The 21,866-nt window shown below is 57.5% G+C and overlaps 3 protein-coding genes across 5 annotated transcripts in view; 2 read left to right on the forward strand and 1 right to left on the reverse strand.

The window, feature by feature from the left end:
* Positions 1-263: 263 nt before the first annotated feature.
* On the reverse strand, positions 264-6,015 carry RNF25 (ring finger protein 25). Of its 2 annotated transcripts, XM_064451364.1 has the most exons (10): positions 5,936-6,015; positions 5,782-5,856; positions 5,596-5,698; positions 5,450-5,517; positions 4,663-4,732; positions 4,465-4,536; positions 3,593-3,733; positions 2,701-2,790; positions 2,211-2,345; positions 264-2,094 (listed from the first exon to the last, which is right to left on the reverse strand). In XM_064451364.1, the coding sequence occupies exons 1-10, from the start codon at positions 6,013-6,015 to the stop codon at positions 1,369-1,371; spliced, it is 1,560 nt and encodes a 519-aa protein (XP_064307434.1). In that variant the 3' UTR covers positions 264-1,368. The 2 variants fall into 2 exon arrangements, with proteins under 2 accessions (XP_064307434.1, XP_064307435.1); XM_064451365.1 differs by lacking the exon at positions 4,465-4,536.
* A 94-nt stretch (positions 6,016-6,109) lies between these two features.
* STK36 (serine/threonine kinase 36) lies at positions 6,110-21,503 on the forward strand. Of its 2 annotated transcripts, XM_064451352.1 has the most exons (27): positions 6,110-6,168; positions 6,445-6,557; positions 7,557-7,697; positions 9,230-9,307; positions 9,688-9,818; positions 10,061-10,310; positions 10,703-10,796; positions 11,063-11,232; positions 11,459-11,658; positions 11,738-11,864; positions 11,976-12,119; positions 12,388-12,567; positions 12,787-12,884; positions 13,241-13,346; positions 13,761-13,902; positions 14,192-14,319; positions 14,929-15,033; positions 15,252-15,350; positions 15,560-15,654; positions 15,974-16,037; positions 16,222-16,332; positions 16,475-16,549; positions 16,969-17,146; positions 17,550-17,697; positions 17,926-18,085; positions 18,371-19,117; positions 19,207-21,503. In XM_064451352.1, the coding sequence occupies exons 2-27, from the start codon at positions 6,474-6,476 to the stop codon at positions 19,420-19,422; spliced, it is 4,071 nt and encodes a 1,356-aa protein (XP_064307422.1). In that variant the 5' UTR covers positions 6,110-6,168; positions 6,445-6,473; the 3' UTR covers positions 19,423-21,503. The 2 variants fall into 2 exon arrangements, with proteins under 2 accessions (XP_064307422.1, XP_064307423.1); XM_064451353.1 differs by lacking the exon at positions 18,371-19,117.
* TTLL4 (tubulin tyrosine ligase like 4) overlaps positions 19,710-21,866 on the forward strand; it is a 29,208-nt gene continuing 27,051 nt past the window's right edge. Inside the window, exon 1 of the mRNA XM_064451354.1 lies at positions 19,710-19,925. The gene's annotated coding sequence lies outside the window, so the exon portion shown is untranslated. The remainder of the gene's footprint in view (positions 19,926-21,866) is intronic.

Genomic DNA, 21,866 nt, shown 5'->3' on the forward strand with positions numbered 1-21,866 from the left:
GCCAAAAGAGAGGTGGGGGGCACAAGGCACAAACAAGTGTGAAGGAATCAGTACTGCCTGGGTCAGGCAGACAGCTTACACTGAGGCAGGTTGAGCAGGGGCCAGGGAGCCCTCCTGCCTCCCCAGAGTGCCAGGGGAAGGTCTCTGCCCTGGCCCCCAGTGTAGGGAACAGGGAGGGGAGTGACCAATTCCAGAGATCAACACCTTTGCTCCAAATAGCAAAGAACCGGAGCAAGAGGGCAGAGAAAACAAAGGGAGCAGGCTCTGGAGAAAACCCAACAAATAAATTTAATAGCAGTGTCCCACTTCAGAGGCTTGGGATCACCTGGCAGGGTTCTGGAGCGGGACACTGTTTACATCTGTGAAGCAGCAGCAGAAGGAACTGCACCAAGTTAGTTTAAACAGCAAATCCTCATTTCTTTGGGGCAAGGTCATCTTGAAGATGAAAGGAGGGTAAGATTATCCAAAGTACTGGGGCGTGTCTTCACTCCAGGCTGTCAGGAGCTCCAAGAAACAGCCTGGCCTTAGAGGGGGATCCCAGCAGATACAGGTCGCAGAGCAGAGTGCTCCTCCTAGGTCTCCCCCATCAGCTTCTGACTGCACAAAAGCAGCTGAAGGACAGGGCAGGAGCTCTGGCTAGATTCAAGCTTCCTGGGGGAGCAGGAGCCAACCCAAAGCCTCAGCCACCAGACAGCCCTGACCTGCCAATGTGTTGCCTTAACCTTAATTTAGCTCTCCTGCCTGGGACTGGGAAGTGTCTTGTCATACAAAGGACTTGCCTGGCGAAGCCCATCGGCTGAGCAGCAGTCAGGGCTGCAGGAGAAGCAATGTTGCCTCCAAGGGACAGGGACAGCAGTTGAGAAAGTACTCTGAGGACTTGGGGACACAGCAAGCTGAGCTCCAGGCTGCTGCACTGGCACAGCCTCATCTCTTGGCACCACCACTGCTCTGCTGGGATGCTGTCTTCCAGGGGAGGTCCTGCCACAAGTCTGGCTCTGCTATCGCATCAAGCTGGGCTCAGTCCATTTGCTCTGTAGGTATGTGCATTTCTCGGCAGCTCACATACAGGGATGATGGCTGCAGGTCCCTGGTCAAGGCTTCCTCTGTCCCCTGGGCCCTCCGAGACCAAGGCTGACATGATCTGTCAGGAGTCAGCTTCTCCAACGCTGGTGACAGCCAGCCGCTCACACCAGGATGCTTCACTCTGCATGTACCCTGGAGACACTGCCTGTCTCAAGCTGTGCACATGCCAACTGCCTCCTCCCTCCCAACAGGTACAGCATCTGCTTGCTACTGCTCCACCAGAGCCTTCACTGCTCCCCCCAGAAACACACCTCCCTCCCCCAGCCCAGCCCCTCACCACTCCTGCTAGGAGCCATTCTCCTTCTCAAGGAGATGGGCTTCTCGACGTCCACTGGGCCTGAAAGCCCCTCGCCCTCTCGGCGCTCTGGGGTAGGAACCACGCTCCTGGACCCTGGACCTCTCCCACCTCCCGCAATCCCAGGGCCTGTGGTGGCCCTGCCAGCTGGGGGCTGCTCTGTGGTCACTGCGGTTGAATGCCAGGTTCTCCTTCTCCCTGCCCTGGGCCTCAGCCTCCTCCTTTGGGGTCCATCTCTCCACATCACAGTGCTCCTCTTTCAAGTCCACTGCCTCTGTTGCTGGTGAGGAGTCTTCGGCGCACAACTCCTTTCTTTCAGCCAAGGTGGCAGCCCTGCTTCTGTTGTGAGGCTTTGGAAACTCCTGGCTGTGCCTCCCACCAGGTCTCCGCTCAGGTCTTCGGCTGAATCCCCTGGGCCCCCTTGAGCCGTGGAGCAGATGACAGGCTTCCTCCGCTGGTTCCTGCAAGCTGCTGCATGACTGCCTGCCCTGGCCTCTGGGGCCTGGCCTTTCCCCTCTATGCCTTTCCCTCTTGCTCTGCTGCTCCCTGGGCACAGCAGGCCTCTCAGGCTGCCTGGGTTCTGCCCTGGCCTCCAGTGCCCCAGCTGGCTCTGGAGCCAAGGCTTGGCTGGGTGGCTGGGGTGCACCCACAGCACTTGCACTCACCAGTGGCTCAGAGGCAGCAGCCCCTTGGCTTGGACTGACAGCAGCTGGAGGCTGAAACAAAGAAGCCACTGGTTAAGAAAGGGACAGGGCAGCCCCACAGCAGATGACAGCGGGTGGTCCTGCAGTCCAGGGCCCCCCTCACCATCTCCCTGCCCCTGTTGCCGTACCGCCTGAAGGCTGATGAAGTAACGGTTCCTCTCTGCTTCAGGGTCAATGATTCCCCCTTTCTGTTGCTGTCTCTTGAAAATTAAGCGCAGTTCTTCTTGGTGTTGCAGCGTTTTGGCATCTGGCCTGTATGGCTCCTGAGTGGCAGAAAGCGAGGCAGGGTAAGGGCTCTCTCAATCTGTGGCATGGGCAGGCAGCTGGCAGTGCTAAGAGCTGCTCCCCAAACCCTCCTTTGATCACACAAGGAACACTGGACACAGAGCTCATTCTCCGCTCACAGAGGAGAAGAAAGCTCAGGGCTATATAACTAAGCCTGCTCTTTGCAGACACATCTAGCAATCAGGAGACACCCTGCTAGGTTTTATGAACTACTGTTTGGATGGGCTGTGTAGGAGGACCTGCAAGCATGCAGTGTGTGTTCATTCATCCATTATATTGTCCCAGTTGAAGCTACCCAGCGGGCACAGCAGGGCAGGGGAGCCCCTCTCTTACCAGTGGGTGCTGTGGGGGCGGTGCTGCCTTCAGAGCACAGAGATCGTAGACCAGGGTCTCCCGGCAGACAGGGCACTGCACACCAACTTCCTGTGGGGAGGCAAGAGGTGATGCCAAGCCACAGCCACGACCCAGCCCACATGCTGCCGGACAATCTCCAGCCTGGAAGTGGAATAGGGTGCCAGGGAAAGGAAGCCCAGGGGGGTTCCAGCAGCATGAAAGCAGCCTGGTGTCTCAACAACTGCTACAAAAGGTGTCTGCACCACAAGGCACACCGGTATTTGTGCTCCAGTGGCTGATTGCCATACAAACCACCTCTGTCAGCACATATGGCTCCAGTCCTCCTTAGCCTAGGATCTATTTATCTCCACTCCAAAGTGGAGCGTGTCATCCAGGCATGCCTCTTTGAAAGGGTTTTGCAGGAAGGAACCTTTGACTTGTTTCACACTCAGCTGTGCTGTTTGCTCTGTGGCTGACAACTGTGCCAACACCAGCTCAGGCAGGTTTTATCAACCCAGAATGCAGGTGATCATGTTTGTCCTGCTGCACACCCCTGCAGTTTGAGGACTAGAGAAGGAGCTCCCTTTTCTAAGTCCCATAGTTCCAGAAGTCCAAAAATGCTGCCAATTCCCCTGTCCCCTCACACAGCAGGTGCTAACCCAGAGATCCAATAAACCAACTGCTAAGGTACTAAAAACTCACAAGATAATTTTGGTTGGGAAGGGCCCTCAGAGATCACTTGGTCTATTCACTGCTCTGATTCTCAGCACGGGCACAACACTGACCATGCTGGCAGGTCAGGCTTGCCCTTGCTCCACATCCCAAAGTGGGTGACAAAGATGTCACGAGGGCCTGTGTAGGGGGCTGGTGGGAGGGGCCCAGGGCCTGGTACCTGTTTGGAGGATGGTGCCTGGTGCTGCTCTGCCTCCTCCTGTTGCGCGAGGATCTCCTCCTCCATGTGCTGGGCATAGCGGGCCAGGCAGTGGGAGTGGAAGTAGTGGTAGCACTGGGTCTTTGTGAAGGCTTCTCTCTCCTGTAGAGGAGAAAGGGCAGCTTTAAAGGGTTTCTGAGCACAGGGTTGTGTAGCCTCCCCAGCTGAGGCGGCCTTTCACTCCCTTGTCAGTGCTGGCAGTGGGGAACTAGCGCTGTTGCTGGCAGGGACACAGAACATATTCTGCTGGACTTCATCTCTACCTCCTCAGCTCTTACTGGAACACTGCTCCCTGTTCCGAGAGTGAGAAATACTCCTAATGTCAAGCTGCAAAGTTTTTATCTGCATATGTCCCTGTGTAAGCAGCAATCTTCCCACCTGATGTGTTCTTCCCAGGCAGGCACCGCCTCACCTTGCAACCAAGAAAAGGCAAACTCCCCTGTCCCTGCAGACCTCAGCACCCACAGGGATGTGTTGCAGTCCCTCCTGACCACCTATGTGCTGAACTCCGGGTGAGGTGTGACCAACACAGGGAAGCTGAGACACACCAGCAACTCTCCCCAGACCCTACCCACCACCTTGGAGATGCTCCAGCATCACTCATTGTCCCTATGCCCTCTTTCTGTAGATGGCTGTCTTCAGGCTGATGGGGAGAGTAGCACATACTGCCTTAGGAAGGTCTGTGCTGAGCAGGACAACCAACAGACCAGAGGAGCAGGGGGCTGCTGAGGCACACCGCAGTTCCAGGCCAATATGCCACTTTGAGCCCCAGGCTCCCTATTCTCTTGCCCCACTTTGCAGCCAGCTCACAGGGCCAGGGGACATGTTCCTACCTGGAATCCATAGAGGCAGATCACACACTGGCCATAAGGAATATTGTTGTCAGTGAGAATCTCCTTTCCTTTCTGCAGAAGCATTAAAGCAAGCATTTTACTGCCTGGCCTGCCCACGGGTGCAGGGCTATCCCACCCCTCGGGCAGTCAGGGACCAGTGTCTGTGGATGGTCACCCCTCATCTCCTCCAGTTCTCACCTCAATCAGTTCGTAGAGCACCTCCGTCCCCAGCCTGGCTTCAGCAATGCTTCTGAGGGACTGGGAAATCCTACAGCAAAGCAGCAGCAATACTTAACACAAGTCTTAGCCGCACCTTTTCACTCTCCCACATACCTGTCACCCCACCAGAATGACAGGAGGAAGAAATAGAAGACTGGCCTTCAGGCTTTGCCTGCAGCACGGGACGGGCACATGCGCACCCACATATTCACATGCTCCTCACAAGCCAGTGCCTTTGTCCTCAGAGGATCAGAGAGCTTGCAAGAGTAGGTTTGCTTGGCTCCTTGGCTTGAGCTCACTCAGCACCCTTCAGTTTTGGTGACTCTCAGGCTTTGTTTATCTGATCGTAGCCCCTGAGCAAGTCTTGTGGGAGCCATGTTACTCCTGTGCTGCCGGCAGGTACAAGGGTGTCTCTGCACGCACTCCACTGCGCCAAGGACAGGAGCACAAAGGCAACAACAGGCTGCCTGAGGACTCGGTTCAGTCCCACCTCTGTCACAGCAGGACCAACAGCTTCAAAGGCTGACGGGATTTAGATTACAATTCAGGGGACCACAGGAGAACAACCATAAGGCAGACTTCTCAGTGTCAAACTTATCACCAGTGACTCCTATGAGATTTAACACAAGGTGATTTAGGAACCTGTATCCATCTATTAACAGGACATGGGGAGCCACTAGAATTTGAGAGAAGGCTTTTCCACCACTTCTGCCCCCCGGATCTCTGTACAAAATCATCACCCTCTCCCCTCCCTTCTGACACTCACTTTTGAATTTGCTCATCTGACAGCCCCCGTGGATTCCTGATTGAGATTTCCGGAGTTTTGTTGGGATACTAGGGGGGAAAAAAAAATGTAATCACACAAAGCACGACAATGGCGGCAGGGAGGGGAGGCGGGGGCCGGCAGCCTACCTGGGGGGGCACGGAGAGCACCAGGGTGAAGCGGACGTACTGGGAGTCCTGGTCCTGGGCCGTGGCGGGATGCAGGGTGATACTGATCTCCCAGGGCTCCCACCTGCGGGGCAGGCCGAGGTGAGGGGCGCCGGGGCCGGGCCCGGGGGAATGCGGGCCGCGGTACCCTCCGGCCGCGGTACCTACCTGCCACGGCCCCGCACCACCCGCAGTTCCTCCAGGTAGATGGACTCCAGCACTTCCGCCTCCATCGGCAGCGCCCTGCGGGGACCAGGCGAAGGTGAGGCGGCGGCCCCAGGGGTGCGGGGCGCCGGGACAGGGGATGTGGGGGGGGTGTTACCAGTCCGCCGCCTCTGCCTCCTCACCGACCGCCGCCATCTTTCCGCCCGCCCCGGAAGCGGAAGCGGAGGGGGGGAGCATGCGCGGAGGGGTGTATGTTGCTAGGCGACGCGGCGGCGGCGGGCCCGGGGGCGGCCAGGCTGTGGGGGCCGGGGCCGGGGCCGGGGCCGGGGCGGGGGCCGTCCCGCCCGAGAGGCTGCGGGTCCTGCCCTGCCCTGCCCGGGGGAGGCGGAGGCGGAGGTGGAGGTGGGGGTGGAGGCAGAGGGCAGGGGTGGAGCTCGTTGGGGGGCATCGGCGGACACTGTCCCTGGGCAGAGGGCGGTGGGGAGGTCCCGGCCCTTTGGGTGCGGGATGGCGGAGGGTGCAGCCCTGCCTCCCCAGCATGGCACAGCCCGTCTCTGTCGTGGCCCGGAGTCGGGGTTCGGCGCCCCGCGGCTGCCGGTGCCGGAGGGCAAGAGGAGGGGAGGGGGTGCGAGGCGCAGCTCCTGACCCGCCGCTTTGCCTCGGCAGCTCAGCGGTCGCCTTCCCGAGCGCCCGCCATGCAGAGGTACCACGTCCTGGAAATGATCGGGGAAGGCTCCTTCGGGCGCGTGTACAAGGGGCGGCGGAAACACAGCGCCCAGGTGAGGAAATAGGCGACAGGGGAGAGGGCCGGGGTCTCTGTGTCGTGCTCAGACTGACTTCTGGTGGCTCGTGGGATCCAGGGCCCTGCCAGGGCTTTAGGACTCAGCACTCTTCACTTTTCTGCTGATGTTCCTGGCCAGCTCCTGCTGGTGTGGAGTCATTCAGGTTCAAGGGACCTCAGGAGGCCTCCAGTCCATCCCCTGTTAAAGCAGAGTCAGCATTAAATTCAGATCCTGCAGAACCACAGGGACACAGACCCCATGGCCAGTGCTTGACTGTTCTCAGGGTGAATGGTTTTTCCTTATATCGTGTTGGGAGCTCACCTTTTTCAGTTTGTGATCCCTGTCTCATGCTCCCGCCTTACACATCTGTAAAGAGCCTGGCTCCATCTTCTCAGACACCTCCTTTAGGGAATCACAAGATTACTATTTGGGTTCCCTGAGCATTTTTTCTCTAGGCTAACCAAGCCTGTTTCCCTCAGCCTCCATTGTACACCATGTGTTTTAGTGTACCCTCGCCATCCTGGTGGCATCTGCTATACCCACTCCAGCCTATCTTTCTGGGCCAAAACCAAGCCATAGCATTGCTGACGCAGTCTAACAAGCGTCAAGTTAAGGGAAATAATCACTTCCCTCAAGCTTCTGCCTGTTGGTACAGCCTAGGGTACTACTTGTGCTCCTCACAGCCGGGGCACACTGCTGTCTCGTGTTTAGCTTGCTGTCTGCCGGCATCTCTAGCTCCTGTCCTGTGTTTCTGTCAGTTTTGTGTGTGTTCACTGATTACATTTGTTTGCTTTATGTGCTACCGTGCAAAGTACTGTGAGCACTAGTGTCGATGTGAAAGGGCCTGGGAGGAGCCCCAGCTTCAAGGGATCCAGTGAACAAATGTCTCATTCGGTGTGCTCAGCTGGAAAATGCTGAGTCCCATTTGGGTTAAATGCAGACTTTGCTAGGCCTGGGGGGAGCCTGGTCTGACCCCAGCTTTGCCTGCTTTGAAAGGTGGTGGCCTTGAAGTTCATCCCCAAGGTGGGGCGGTCTGAGAAGGAGCTGAAGAACCTGCAGCGGGAAATTGAGATCATGAGAGGCCTCCATCACCCCAACATCATCCAGATGCTTGACAGCTTTGAAACCGACAAGGAGGTGAGGGGGACTTTCTCAGGGCAGATGCCTTTGCTTCACTGGGGCAGGGGAACAAGGGCTGGCCCCTGCTGTCACAGGGACCTCTTTCTCAGGAGGTGCTGGTGACACCCTTCCAGGGCTCTAGCAGTTCTTCCAGCCAGCCAGGTTTGCTCTGTTCCCAGTCATTTCCTGGCTTGTGTTGAGTGCTGTCATCCTGCCGCCAGCCTACTCCGTTCCCTCAGATGGCTGCATTGAGGTCCCCTGTCCTCCAGGCATTCCCACCCTCCCTGAGGACACACAGGGACCTTATGGGGGGGTTTTCCTGAAAAAGGAGACTGGGATGCCAGCCTGGTCAGCATTTTTCAGAGCCCTCCAGTGTGTGTTGTGTGGGGATTCAGCACCTGGCTGGGCTGTGTGGGTGCACTGGGTCATACACAGAGGTGAAGGAGCTGGGTGGGGGGTGTGTGTCAGAAGAGTGGTTTGGGATCATAGGGTGAGAGTGGGGTCTTCAGAGGCTGGCTTTTCAATGGCCTGAACTGTCATGGAGAGAGTGTGATAGAGGAGGATTGAAGATTATGCTATGGGACACGGGGGCATGAAATTAAGTAATTATGCAGCAGATTCAAAACAAACTCAAGGGAGCTATTCTACCCTCTGGGTGTAGAAATTCCATCCAGGGGTTGTCCTGTCCTTCCCTCTTCCCTGGTTTCTGCTGGCTGTCTGAGATAAGGACAGCCGCAAGGGCTCTGCTAAATGCCAGGCCCTTGCTGCAACACAGCCACAGGAGCTCCCTCCTGCCCCAGGTCCTGGTTCAAGCTGATGGGCTGTGCATGATGACACCCCAGCATCGCCCTCATTGATTACTGCCCTGCTCTGTCCTGGTACCTATGTTGTCTGAAAAGCGGATTCATCACTCGGTGTGCACTGAGTCAATAATCACACACTCAGGAGAGGCGTTGCTTATTTATTTCAGGGTTGCGCAAGCCTGGGTGCTCAGTGATTTTCCACAAATCAAGCACACCAAAGCTGGCTACCTCATTATATTTATACAATAAGTCCATACATATTCTACCTATCTAATATGTATTCATTCTAATCTACATAGGTTGCATAATGGCATTAAGTCACGCTTCTTGGCTCCACTTCAGATTCTTCTACGCGTGCCTCCTCTCTTCAGGGGTCTTTGGTGGTCTTTACAGATTAAGTACCCTAACCCTTTTAATCTGTATATATGGTCTCATGTTACGCAAGGACAATTTAAGGCTATTTTCTCTTGCCAACTCTCCTTAATTTTCTTCTAAAGGGAGTACTTGTCCTTGATTAAATGAGTAATTGCTGATGGCCAAGATATCCTATCCATAAGCATAGGTTAAATGTTGAAACATGAAACAGTGCTTGATCAAAAAGAAAGGAGTCTAGATTCATGCTAACTAATCATGTACAATACCCCTTTCCAAATACCACTTTCCAAAGTGGGCGGTCTCTTACACCTAGGGCATGGTGGGGTGTGGCTGGCTGAATGCCGGATCCCACCCTACTGCTTTTCCCTCCAGGTGGTGGTAGTGACTGACTACGCAGAGGGGGAGCTCTTCCAGATCCTGGAGGATGATGGGAGTTTGCCCGAGGACCAGGTGACTGTCATGGTGGCTACGCAGTGTTTGCTGCAGGATGGAGAGAACAGGATTTGTCTGTCTGCAGGCAGCAGGTCTCTGCCTTGGGCCAGGAGACTTCAGGAGGGTGAGGGTGCCTCCGAGGCTTTACCTGGCAGAGCTGCTGAAGGGGATGAAAAGGGGGGCAGGTTGCACTGGGGGACAGTTTCCCAGTTCCCTCTCCAAGGACAGCATCACCAGGTTACTTTCTCAGCCTGCTCTGAGGAACTTCTGGCCCATGGCTGGGGGTGGTCCCTGCCCCAAACAGGGCAAGGGCAGATGTGGGGGTAGTGGGGTACCCCATGGTTATGCTGGCTGGTGGCACTAGGGGACATAGGGTGAGCCTCCCATGTCTCTGGCAGGTCCAGACCATAGCTGCCCAGCTAGTCTCTGCACTCTATTACCTGCACTCCCACCGCATCCTGCACCGCGACATGAAACCCCAGAACATCCTGCTGGGCAAAGACGGCGTCGTCAAGCTCTGTGACTTTGGGTCGGTGCTGGGGACCAGCTTGAGGGGGACATTTGGGCTTGGGGCAGCCAAGGAGTGTCGTGGGTGCTGTGGGGGGGCAGTGTGGAAGTTGACCTGGATTCTGTGTGTATTTGGAGGTTGAGCAGGGGTGGGGGATTTTGAACTCCAGAGGGGAGAGGTGTTGGTAAACTCGTAGAGATCTCCCCAGGAGCTGCAATAGATGTTTCAGCCTGAACTGGCCATCTGTGCTTTGCTCTGAGCAGGTTTGCCCGTGCCATGAGCATCCACACCATGGTGCTGACCTCCATCAAGGGCACCCCGCTGTACATGTCCCCCGAGCTGGTGGAGGAGCGGCCATATGACCACACGGCAGACTTGTGGTCTGTGGGTTGCATCCTGTATGAGCTGTTTGTGGGAACTCCTCCCTTCTACACCAGCAGCATCTTCCAGCTTGTCAACCTCATTGTCAAAGACCCCATCAAATGGCCTGAGGCCATAAGCCCAGTCTTCAAGGTAAGGGTAAGGCTCTGTCTGTGGGGTGAGATCTGTTAATGCAGCAGCAGCTTTGGCCTTGTCTGCTGCCCTGGTGGGTCACTCTTATGTTTTATGTCCCCCTACCAGATTTCAGAACATAGAGGAGGGATGAGAGATTGGCCTCCTGGGAGGGGGATCATTACCACTGCTGTCCCTCTATAAGCTGGGGACAACAGCAGAGGAAAGATTTACTGGGCTGGGAAGGGAAGTGTCTTCCTGTTTGCCCTAAGGACTAGAGCCACTGCTTCCTCAGCACCAGGCAGGGAATGCAGGCCTCCTGGCTGCTGTCACTGGGGGATACTGGTGGGTACACTGCTCACTGGAGGGTGCCAAGCATGTGTCAGTGACCTTGGTGCTGTGCTGCCCTGCAGAGCTTCCTGCAGGGACTACTAATGAAGGATCCCCGCCAGCGGCTGTCATGGCCAGAGCTGCTCTCTCACCCCTTCATTGCTGGACAGGTTACTGGTGAGTACCATCTCTTTCTCCAATGCTGGCCAGGTCCATTTCCTCCTACTACTGCCTGGAGGCTGGGAAGACCAACCTGTCCTGCTTTTTTTACTACCCTGTTCTTTGCCTCCCTCCTCTCAGCTTCCTACAAGCACTGACCCCTAGTAATGACCCCTAGCTCCTGCCCCTGGGCTTGCTCTGGGTCCCCTGGGATCCCAGAGCCGGTCACTCTCCCTGTGTATGAAGTGAGAGCTGCTGATGAAGTTCTCCCCTTGCCTCCCCAGTGATCGATGACACAGAAGAGCACGGGATCTCAAACCCCTTCACCACCAAGCTGTCCCCAGAGCTGCAGGCTCTGAAGGAGCATCAAGCCCATTCCCTGGCCCCCAGGAGCGGCCAGTCCAGAATCCTGAGAAAGGCCCGTCAGAAGATGGCTGAGGAGGCACAGAAAAAGGTGGAGAAAAGTGTAGGATTCCCCTGGCTGTGTCCACAGTCAGGGCAAAGGAGGGGCACTGAAATGGGACCTAGTGGGAAAGACAGAAAAGGAATGTGGGTCAGGCTGGGGAGACAGCCACGTACAAGGCAGGATGTGGGGTCCTTGGTGTGGTGGGGTCTAGGGGGGGCTTCCTCTGTCTGTCTGAGTAACCCTGCCCTGACCAAACATCTCTGCTATCACCCAGGGACAACGGAAGGAAGGTGATGCAACTACAAAGGACTCTGGCAAAGGATGCCCAGGGCATAGACCCAGAGCAGCTCCTGGGAAGGGAGCCCTCACAGAGGGTGATCCACCGGCTGCCTCCAAAGAGAACAACCCCTGTGTCCTGCAAGGAAAGAGCATCATGGCAGAGTGGGAGCTGGAGGAGCCTCCACTCAACCCACGGTGAGGGAGGGCTGGGACTGGGAGAGGAGGAAGAGGGGAAGGCAGGGTTGCTCACTGATTGTGCTGTTTCCTTGGCCAGGGAGCACAGCATCACTGGAGACTATGAGCGGGAGTTTCCTGGAGCAGGGGCCCCTCTGCAGCCTGGTATTTGTAGAGCAGAGCCCCGGGGCAGGTGCAGCATTGAGACCATGGACCTGGAGAGTGAGGTAAGACGGTGTCTTGTGGTGAGGATAGCAGGGCCCAGTCCCCAGGTGCTGGTACAGAGACCCTGGGGCAGGCAGGGTCTGTGGCACCAGCCGTCTCCCCTCTGTGGCTAGGAGCTGGAGAGCGATGAGGAGTGGCAGCACCTGACTGAGATCACAGAGCCCTTGGTCATGCAGCTGAGCACATGGCTGAGCCTTCTGAGGGATCTGGCCTTCCGGCACCGTGTCCAGACCCGCCTGGCAGACTCTGCTCAGCAGGTGAGTGATGGCTGGCTCAGACAACTATGACTGGGGACATGGATGTTGCCTTCTTCCCCAAGATTGGGTCAGGAGCATGGGAAGAGTCCTCAGTCCAGCCAGCAAGGAGATCCTCTGCTTCTTCAGGTGCCAGAGCTGTCTCATGCACTTAGCTTGCCATCTGCTCCCCTGCTGTCCCCTGCCTGAGGAGGTTGAGGGCTGTCCTGTGACTGATGGAGAGGCCACAACTGCTGCTGACCACGAGCGCTTCTGGCTTCTCTGTATCCAGGTGCTGGAAGGGATGCTGGAGGGAGCGTCCCGTCTCCGTCCTGTGCTCCGCGTCATGGGCAACCTCCTGGCTACCCAGTGCGACTCTGAGCTGCTGGACCACTTCTGCCGAGAGCTGAATGTGCCTCTGTCCCTGTTGTGTCTAGCCAAGCAGATCCTGGAGAGTGGTAGCACCAAGCAGGTGGGTATAGGGTCCTGGAGAAATCTGGGCTCCTTCCAGCCCTGCAGAGTGCTGGTGCTGGGGAGGCCCTGGTGAACTGCTGGAGCTGGCTCACAGGACCGGTGCCTCTTACAGGCCTCCTTGAGAAGGGGGAGGTCCTAGCAGCAAAGGATCCCACTGCAGTGGTGTTGGGATGGCCATCAGACAATCCCACTTGCTGTTTCTTTCTGGATCCTGCAGCAGCCCTGGTGTATCACGGTGCTGACAGACCTCTTCATGGTGACCACAGTTTATTTCAGCAGTGAATGCAGCCTGGAGGAGAGTGGGCAAAAGGACAGGTAGGGACAACCCTCTGTGCTCTGAGGTCTCTCTGGCCATTGCAGGGACTTGGTGTAGGTGGGAGGGTGTTGTTCGTACTCTGTGGCTGGAGCTGTCTCTGTGGGGAAGCATTACAGACTAAGTGCTTCATGCCATATTGCTGTGCTCACAGAGGAGCGCTTTCCGTGAGTGGGACTAATTAAAGGGAAGGCACAGCTGACTAGAGTCCAGCTGTGCTGCCTGCTGGCACTGGCTCCCAGTCCTAGTGTGTGCTGCCTGCTCTATTAGCCAGGGCCATTTGGGTCTGGCCAGACAATGTCCCCACAGTCAGGGCCTGTGTTTCTCTGCTCTCCTCTGCCCCTGCTGCCTCCTCCAGTCTGCAGGCCTTCCAGGAGTGTGCTGGCTGCTTTCTAGCCCTGCTGCCAGAGCTGCTGGCTGAGCCAGCTGACAGCGAGATGAGACTCTGCCAGCAAAGCCTTCTGGTAAGGGTGCCCCTGTCTCCTTTCTCCCCACCCTCTCCCCCTGGGACAGAAGCTGTGGGGCTGCCTGTCCATGTCAGGGGGAGTGCAGACTGAGGACCCTGCTCCAAGCCATGTGGTCTGATGCATTCTTGTCAGGGCAGGCTGCCTCACTCACTGAGGGTTTTGGGGGGATCACATGCAGAGACAAACTCTCTGAGGGGGCACCTTCCCTGGCTGTGCCTCCATGTGTATCCCTCTCTCAGCCAGAGTTACTGGCTCCCACGCAGTAAACTGGCTGGAGAGGACACTTGGAGGTCCCTGAACTTTCAGCACTTGAGTCCTTCTCCCATCTCTGCTGCCCCTCCCCATCCTCCTCCCCATTGCTCTCATTCCACCCTTGATCTGGCGTGATGACCCTCCCTGCGTCTCCCCCAGTGCTTCACCCTGCTCTGTGAGAGCCTGGATGCGACGTGCCCTTCTGTCTCTGCCCCCTTCTATGCCAGCCTGCGAGAGAAGCATCAGCCCCTGCTAAACAGACTCCTCCAGGGATCCATCTCAGAGCAGCCTGCTCTGCAAGGTAGTAGTTGTGGCAGCTCGCCACCTTCTCCTTGGGCTTTCCCCTCTTCCTCCTGCACTTCGACTCCCTTGGAGCACTGACTGCTATTGCAGTGCTGTTGGCCAGAGGAATTGGCTGAAGCTTATCTGCCCAAACTCCTTCTAGCCAGGGCTCTCCTGCCTCGATCCCAGATCTCACCTTCCTCATGTCACAAGCCTGACTTATCCTCTCTTGGCCTCCAGCCCCCTCCTGCTGCCCATCAGCATCCCTCACCCTTAGTACATGTCTCCTGAGCTCTGTCCCTGTGCAGGTGCGGTGATGGAGGCCAAGTCAGCCCATGACCAGAGCCTACGTTTGGCAGACCTCTTCACAGCTGCATTGGCTGCTGCCTGCAGTGTCCCCCTGGAGAGGAACAGCTGTTGGGAAGCCAAACAGCAGGTCAGACCAGCTCTCTTTGCAGGGTGAGGAGGTGTGGTCCCCGCAGGGATAGCAACCCTTTGCAGGAAGGTCTCTTTTTCAGCAGTAGAGCGGAGGGCTTGGGTCCTCAAGCTTTGGTGGCTGCAAGGCTGGTGTTTGCAGGCTGCCCCTTCCCAACCAACAGCTGAGCTTCTGGAGTCTAAGGACTCCTAAGTCACTTAAGAGACTCACACTTAGAATCTGAACTGGGGGATGGGCTAAGTAAAGAATTAGGCAATGCAAAGAAAACTTGAAGAATTCTTATATGACAGTGATATGAACTGCAGGAAATCTGAAATTGAATGGAGAATAAATAAGAGGGAAAACAAAAGTATAGATTTACATTTGATCCTTTAACTCAACTCTGAGTCAACAAGGAGGGAAGCAGAGGAGGAATCTCACCTTGCTCATCTCAGCTGTGGGACTGTGCCTCAAAGCCATACTGGGTCATGGCAGATGGGTGTCCTTTTGTGAACGCAGGCAACATAGGAAGCAGATGCCTTCTTTTACTAATTTGTTGCTAGCATTAAACTCCTTAAGTCTGTGCAGTGCTTCGTGTGCCCAGGGTGCAAAACGGGCTGATTTCTGCAGGTCGCACAGGAGGTAGCTGAAAAGCTTATGAAGGGAGAGAGCCAGCAGCTTGGGAAGCTGCTGGGGAGACTGGAGGACCCAAGCTGCTCCCTGAAAGTGCTCAAGGTAATGGCCCTGTCAATTTATCTGGCTGTTGCCAGAGGAACCTGAACCTTTGGTTTGGGGTTAGGAGCATGGGGAAGGGGGAACTGTGGGCTCAGCCCTCAATGACTCCCATCTCCCTGGTGTCAGTTGTTGAATAAATGAGGTGTGACTGGGATGGACCTGGTCACCACGTCCCTGTCCCCAGGGGCTGGTATGCATCTCTCCCATCTGCCTCGCAGATACTCTACGCTGGCTGCCATGCCAGCCTGAGCCTGTGCCAGCACCTGGGAAGGAGCCAGCGATTCTGGGGTTCCCTCATGCAGCTCTCAAAGGGCAAGGTAGGCCTGACCACAGCCCTGGTGGTGGGGTGGGAGTCTGGACAAGCAGGACATATTCCTCTGAGTGCTGCACAGACCAAGCTGGGGGATGTGTGGGGAGAAGAGTCTGGGGAGCTTAGTCTGGAGAGTGAAGTTCTGCAGGGTCCAAAAATGTCCCTTCCTCCCCTCCCAGCCTTGCTGTGCCCCTGTGACTCTTGCTTCCATGGCAGGTCCCCATGATGGGGGTGGCCCAGGGGGCAGCCTGTGAGGCCTCACTGTATCTGCTGGCCCTGCTCACCCTGCAGCTCCAGGCCTCCCCTCCAAGGTAAGTACCTGCTTTCACTCATGGGTGGGAGAGGAATATGTCCTGCCTGAACAGCCCTCTGTGCTGTACCCTGCCTAGAGCTGGGCTTCTGCTCCCAGTGACCCCTCCAATCCAGACACATCAGGAGAGTGCTGGGCAGCATGGGTGGGTGCTGGTGATGCAATGAGGACCCAGCATGGGGAAGGAGGTGTTGTGAACCAGGGCTCGCTCCTTCTGCAAGGTGGCTGTTTCCCAGCCCTGGGGCTATTTGGATGCTGCTGCTCTGTGGGATGTAAAGCTGTGGGAACGTAGTGCCTCTCCCCTGGTCCCTGTGTTTCAGGCCTGAGGAGGTGGTTACCCTGGCCATGGATCTCATCACCCAGTCTCCTGTCATCTCCCTTGTGGTAAGGCTGCCTGCCCTGCCAGAGCTGTCACTGAGAGCCCTGCAGGGCCCCATGTCCCTTGCTCAGGGTGGGATGGGGGCAGGCACAGCCTGGCTGTACCTGCCCTGGGCTGAGGGATGAAGAGTCAGCATTGAGCAGGCAGTTAGGAAGGTACCAAAGGTGCTGAGCTCTCCCTGTCCCACAGGGTGCTGCAGCATTCCTCCTGACACAGCTCAGTCAGCATGGGATGGCCTTGGAGCTCAGGGGAGAAGAGATCCTACCGGTGGTGACAAACGTGCTGACAGCGCACGCTGAGGTACAGGATAGGGACAGAGGAGCAGGGGAGTCATACTGTCACCCCACTGAGGAGGTGTGCAGTCAAAGATGGGGTCAGAAGGGTGCAAGTGCTGCTGCCTCGGACCCACCACCTAGCTCCAGCTTGTCCCCTACTCTTACAGCTGCAGCTCCCCCTGCCAATGGGTGCTGGTCTCTATGATGGGATCTTTTTCCTCCTGCTGAAGCTCCTTGCCCAGGTACCGGCCTACCTATCTCCCTTTGCCTGGTCCCTACCAAAAGGTATGGTGGCAAAAAGGCCCAAATGTGGAACAGAAATGGAGGCCGAGTCAAAACAGGGAACCAGGCAGCTTTGGCTGAGCCATGCAACCCTGTGAAAGTCACCTAATGTCCCTGGGTTGTCTGTGAAACTCTGGAGGGTTGGTGGGAGGGTGGTGGGCAGGGAGAGTGATTCATGGGCACACTGGAGTGAGAGAGGGCAGATATGCCCAGGGACTGGCACTGTCAGCAAGTGCAGCAGGGCTGCCAGCTGCCCATGGGCCATGTCTGTCCAGCCCTGACTTCCCCAGGACCATGGGGCTGGCGGGGATGCAGACCAGAACGCTGGGGAGCTGTGGGGGGCCACGATGCCCCGCAATGCCTGTCTCCCCATCTTTAGGAGGACATGGCCGTGGAGCAGGGCTTTGCAGACTCAGAGCTGTGGAGCGTGGTGTGGCATTGTGTTGCTGTGGTGCTTCATGTGGGCAGCGACAGGGCAGTGCTGGATGGAGAGGGAGACCCCTCAGGGGCAGGTCACGCCGTGGCAGAGCCAGACTGGAACCTCCTCTCCCCTCAAGGTAGGAGCTGCAGGATGGCAGGGCATCTGCCCTGGACCCCCAGACTCCTGGACCCTGCTCTACATCCTACCCTCAGACTTGCCCATGCCTGTCCCCCATTAGTCCCTGAGGCAAGGTGGCTTTTCCTGAGAATTGCTGCTGTTTTCTGGGAGAGAGGGCTGGACTGGGCTGTGCCCAGGTGGCAGGAGCTCAGCTGAGCTGGCTGTGGAGGAACAAGAAAGGGTACCTCTGCTGCAGGGGAACATTGGGCCTGGCAGATGTGACCACCATGGGTGGAGACTGGTCTGGTCTTGGGCAGGGAAGCACAGAAGCAACCCTAGAGCAGCCTTGAGGCAGTACAGACAAGAGCAGACTTTTCAGCCTTCCCTAGCTTTGACCCTCTGCTGCACTGTTCTCCCTGCAGGCACCCTGCTCTTCCTCAGCCTGGCCCTCTTTGTCTTCACTCACGAGTCCCACCAGTGCCTGCCTCAGCTCACCCAGTCCCACGGTGTCCTCATGGTGACGTTGAAGAGGCTGCTGTCCCCTGGCTTCCTGGCATGCCTGGCACAGACGTGAGTTGTGGGGGAGGGCTGAAGCGGGCGAGCTCTGCTGCTGAACAGGCCTTTGACACGAGCACACTGAGGGCTGAGAAGTTACTGACCTGGCACTTGCAGGGCACAGCTCGCCTGCAGAGACTCTCCTTAGTACCTGCTGTGGGGAATGCTCTCTGCTTCTTGACTTGATGTTCTTCTAATCACCCCTCTATTAATCACATTAAACTTTCTCTCTAACAAATTCAGGCAAGCAGGAGAGGGTGGGGACCCTGAGCTTGTCCCAGCTGTGGTGATCCAGGCCTGCCAGCTCCTCTGTTTCCCTTTTGCCCTGGATGTGGATGGAGACACCTTATCATTGGTCATGGAGGCTGTGAGAGATGCCCAGATCCCTGCCCAGCTGCTGCAGGTACCTTCATGGCTCTGTTTCTCTTCCACCTCACACTGGGGTGGGGAGACGCCTCCCCAGATTGTAGCCCCTGGTGCATGGCACTGCATCACACCATGGTGGTGATTTCTGCCCACAGAAGTGCTGTGCAGCCCTTGGAACGGCTTGGCTGGCACCTGAGCTCTGCACCCACCTGCTGGCAGCCTTCAGCCACGGCTTAGCTTGCCACGGGTCAGGCTTCAGCCACTCTCTGGCCTGCACGCAAGGACAGCACGCTCAGTGTCGCTGCCTCTCCTTTCTCCTTAGGTCTGTTCTCACCATCTGCCATTGTCATACACCGAGCTCCCCATGAGCCTCTTGTGCCACCTTGTTGTGTGTGATGAGCTGGTCATCGACCAAACGATGAGGGTAGCCGCCGCCTCAGAGCACATTGTTGCCTTCTTGACGTCTGCCTTGTTTACAGACAGCCTCGTGCTCACAAGCGACCTCCTGTCTCTCTTGACCCATGTGGCCCGGGCCTGTCCAGAGCATCTGCCCTTTCTCCAGAGGATCCTGAGGGGCTCAGACATGGCCAAACAGCCACTGACCCACCTGCTCGGCCACCAGCAACACCCAATACGGGCCAAAACCTGCAACCTGCTGGGCAACCTGCTCCGACATGGCCATGGCTTTCCTCAGGCACTGCAGAGCCAGCCCAGCTTGCTGGAGGGCCTGCTGGGGTGCCTGGCAGACCAGGAGGAGAGTGTGCGCAAGGCAGCCAGCTTTGCGGTGGGCAATGCTGCCTACCACACACCCTCCCCGGCTGGGACCCTGGGCAGGGCCGTGCCCAGGCTGACGCAGCTGTTGAGTGACACGCAGGCCAGGACGCGCTGCAATGCGGCCTTGGCCCTGGGCAACCTGGGCCGGTGCTCAGCGGAGCTGGGGGACCTGCTGATCGAGAGCAGGGCCCCCCACGTCCTGCTGGAGGTGGCCTGCCGGGACCCCTGGGAGAGCGTGCGGGAGGGAGCCCTTGCCGCACTGCGGGCCCTCAGTCAGCACCCTGGGATACGGCAGGTACTGCATGGGGACCTTGGCTCCCATGGTGCTGCGGGGACAAGGGGCCAGGCTGGCGGGTGACTCCTGTCCCTTTCCGTGCTCCACAGGTCCTGCTGTCCCTCAGAGCCGCTGAGAAGCTGGCCACGCTGGCCGGTGGTGACTTGCAACCCGCTGCTGGTGGCAGCCTCCGGCCGTTGTCTGCTCACCACTGCAAGAAGCTCCTCCGCCTCCTCGCACCCCTGCACGGCATCTGTGGGAGTGGGGCTGGAACCACCCCTGGCACCCCAGATCCGGGAGAGTCTGCTGCCCTGCCCCGGTGCTGAGGGCTGGGCCTCTCGCAGGACGGGACAAATGGTTTCATCATTTTCCTTGGGCTCCAGCTATGACCTTCCAGGGGGATTTTTCACTTTGCCCACCCTGAGTGGAACCCTGCCCGGCCAGCTTCACCCGGGGGCCCTCCCCGTGGGAAGCCATTCCTCGAAAAGTGCCTGTACACCTCGAGAAACCGCCTCTAAGAGGACTCCCGGGGCTCCCCTCCTACGCCCCGGGGCTCCCCTCCTACGCCCCGGGGCTCCCCTCCTACGCCCCGGGGCTCCCCTCCTACGCCCCGGGGCTCCCCTCCTACGCCCCGGGGCTCCCCTCCTACGCCCCGGGGCTCCGCCACGCCACTAGAGGGCGCTAGCGCGCCACACCGGGCGATGTCGGCCCGCTGGCGCGGTGGTTGCCGGTAGGTGTAGTCACGTGGCGGCGCCGCCCCGGATCTCTATGGTAACGGCTGGCGGTTAGGCGGCGGGGAGCGACGGGGCCCAGGGGCGCCAGGCCGGCGGTGAGTACGGCAGGGGCGGGCCTCCCCTCATCTCCCCTCCCCGGAGCGGGGCTCTTCCCCCAGTGGGGAGTGCGCGCCGACCGCGAGCTGTCCCTGGGGTCCGTCCGAGGGGCGTCGGGCCCTCGGTCCCCCGCTGCCTCCCATCCCCGTGTCCCCAGCACCCCCGGCCCGTACCTGGGCCCCGAGGAGGCACCGTGCCCATCCCCGGGCCTCCCTGCGGGGGCTCGCTGTGGCCCTACCCTGTGTCCTCTTGGGGTGCAGCGGGCCCTGTGGGGCTGGGGGGACGTACTGGGGACGGCGTCCCGGCCAGTGCTCCTGGGGCAGGACCGGGCATCCCGGTAGTGCCTTTGGCCTCAAAGATTTTTACCTGAAAAAATGGGAACCAGAGCGTGTTCTCTGTGCGAGCGCCAGGGAGGAGGAAGAGCTGGCTCCCCAGAGAGCCTTGCCAACGGCACTTGGAGCAGCAGTGAGGATGGAGCTGGGGCTGGCTGGACCCAAGCGGGGTGCTGGGACAGCCCGGCTGTTAATCCTCCCACTGGGGTCTTGGCTTGGCGGCTCTGGTGTTGTAAAAAGGAGCCGATGGGTCTGAAAGGTGAACAGCAGAGCTACGAGAGAAAAGCTGGAGTGTTTCCTGAATGCCTCCAGGGTCCAGGCTGGGAAGGAGGGGTGCAGGACTGGGGAAGCCCAGTAGTGCTGTGCCAGCGTGCTGCCTCCCTGCCTGGCTGGACTGCGGATATCTCATGGGCAGCAGAATGCAGTCCCACAGCTCCACATCAAACCTGTCCCTCCATGACTCCTTGTGATGCGGCTTCTCTTTCTCATTGCTGTGTGCTCCCCACTGAATGGGTGTGCGATGTTTAGTGGCTCCTGGGCGGTTTGGGGGAATTAACAGTGAATTGTTGGTCTGATTACAGTTTTACCTAATAATTTTTCCTTTACTCTTAGTGGTTTTATGCAGCAGATAGTGACACTTGTCTGTCCTTGTGTTGCTCTCTTGCTGCAGTCCTTAAGTTTTGTATTAGGCAAACTTTGTTGGTGACAAATTGGCCCCTCCCACTCTTCGGTCATGCCTGGGGCCCTTCCCAGCATAGCAGGGGTCGCATTGCGAGGAGGACGCTGATGGGGCCAAACGCCACCGTCCCCAGATAATGATGTCTGCGCAGGGATGTTGTGTCACCAGTGCAGATCAGAGGTTTGGCTGCCATATTGGCCTGGTCACCATACTGGCCTGGCTGGGTGCCGTGCCTTGGCATTTCCTGGGTTCCTCCCATGCAGCAAGTCTGGGAGTATTTGGTGGCATCTTCCCAAATTTAATCTCTATTTCTGCTCCGCTCCTAAGGTCTAAGAGACAGCTGTATGGAGCAAGGTGGTTGCAGTGCCTCCAGAGGAATCTTTCCCACTCTGGTCAAGGCATGGAAGGGTCCTCATCACATACTGAATGACAGACCTGGGACCTTTTCCTTCCAGTTGCAGATGCGTTTCAGAAAAAAGAGGATGGAAAAAGAATTTGTGTTTTGCACTAATTGGGCACTTCTTGTCTCCTTGCTACGTATTGATATTTTATACTTGTTCCACTCACCCTGAGTCTTTCACCTTTATTTTATTTGGGTTCTGGATTTTAGAAGAGCAAACTTGACTTCACTCAGGGCTCAGTTGGGAGGAATTCCATGGGATGCTTCCATGGAAGACAAAGGAGCTAGTGAGTGCTGGGAGTTCTTCGAGAACTCTATGGGAAGCACACAACCAGTTTATCTCCTATAAAGGAAAGGGAAGTAAGCAGAGCAAGAGGCCCCCTTGGCTCAACCATGACCTCCTGGGTCTACTCAGATCCAAAAGGGAAGCATACCAGAGATGGAGAAGTGGGGGATTATCCGTCGAGAGCTACAAGGGCACTGCCAGAGTGTGCAGAGATGCAGTTAGAAAAGCAAAAGCCCAGCTCAA

The sequence above is a fragment of the Phalacrocorax carbo genome, chromosome 5 (assembly GCF_963921805.1).
Source record: "Phalacrocorax carbo chromosome 5, bPhaCar2.1, whole genome shotgun sequence".
NCBI lineage: Eukaryota > Metazoa > Chordata > Aves > Suliformes > Phalacrocoracidae > Phalacrocorax > Phalacrocorax carbo.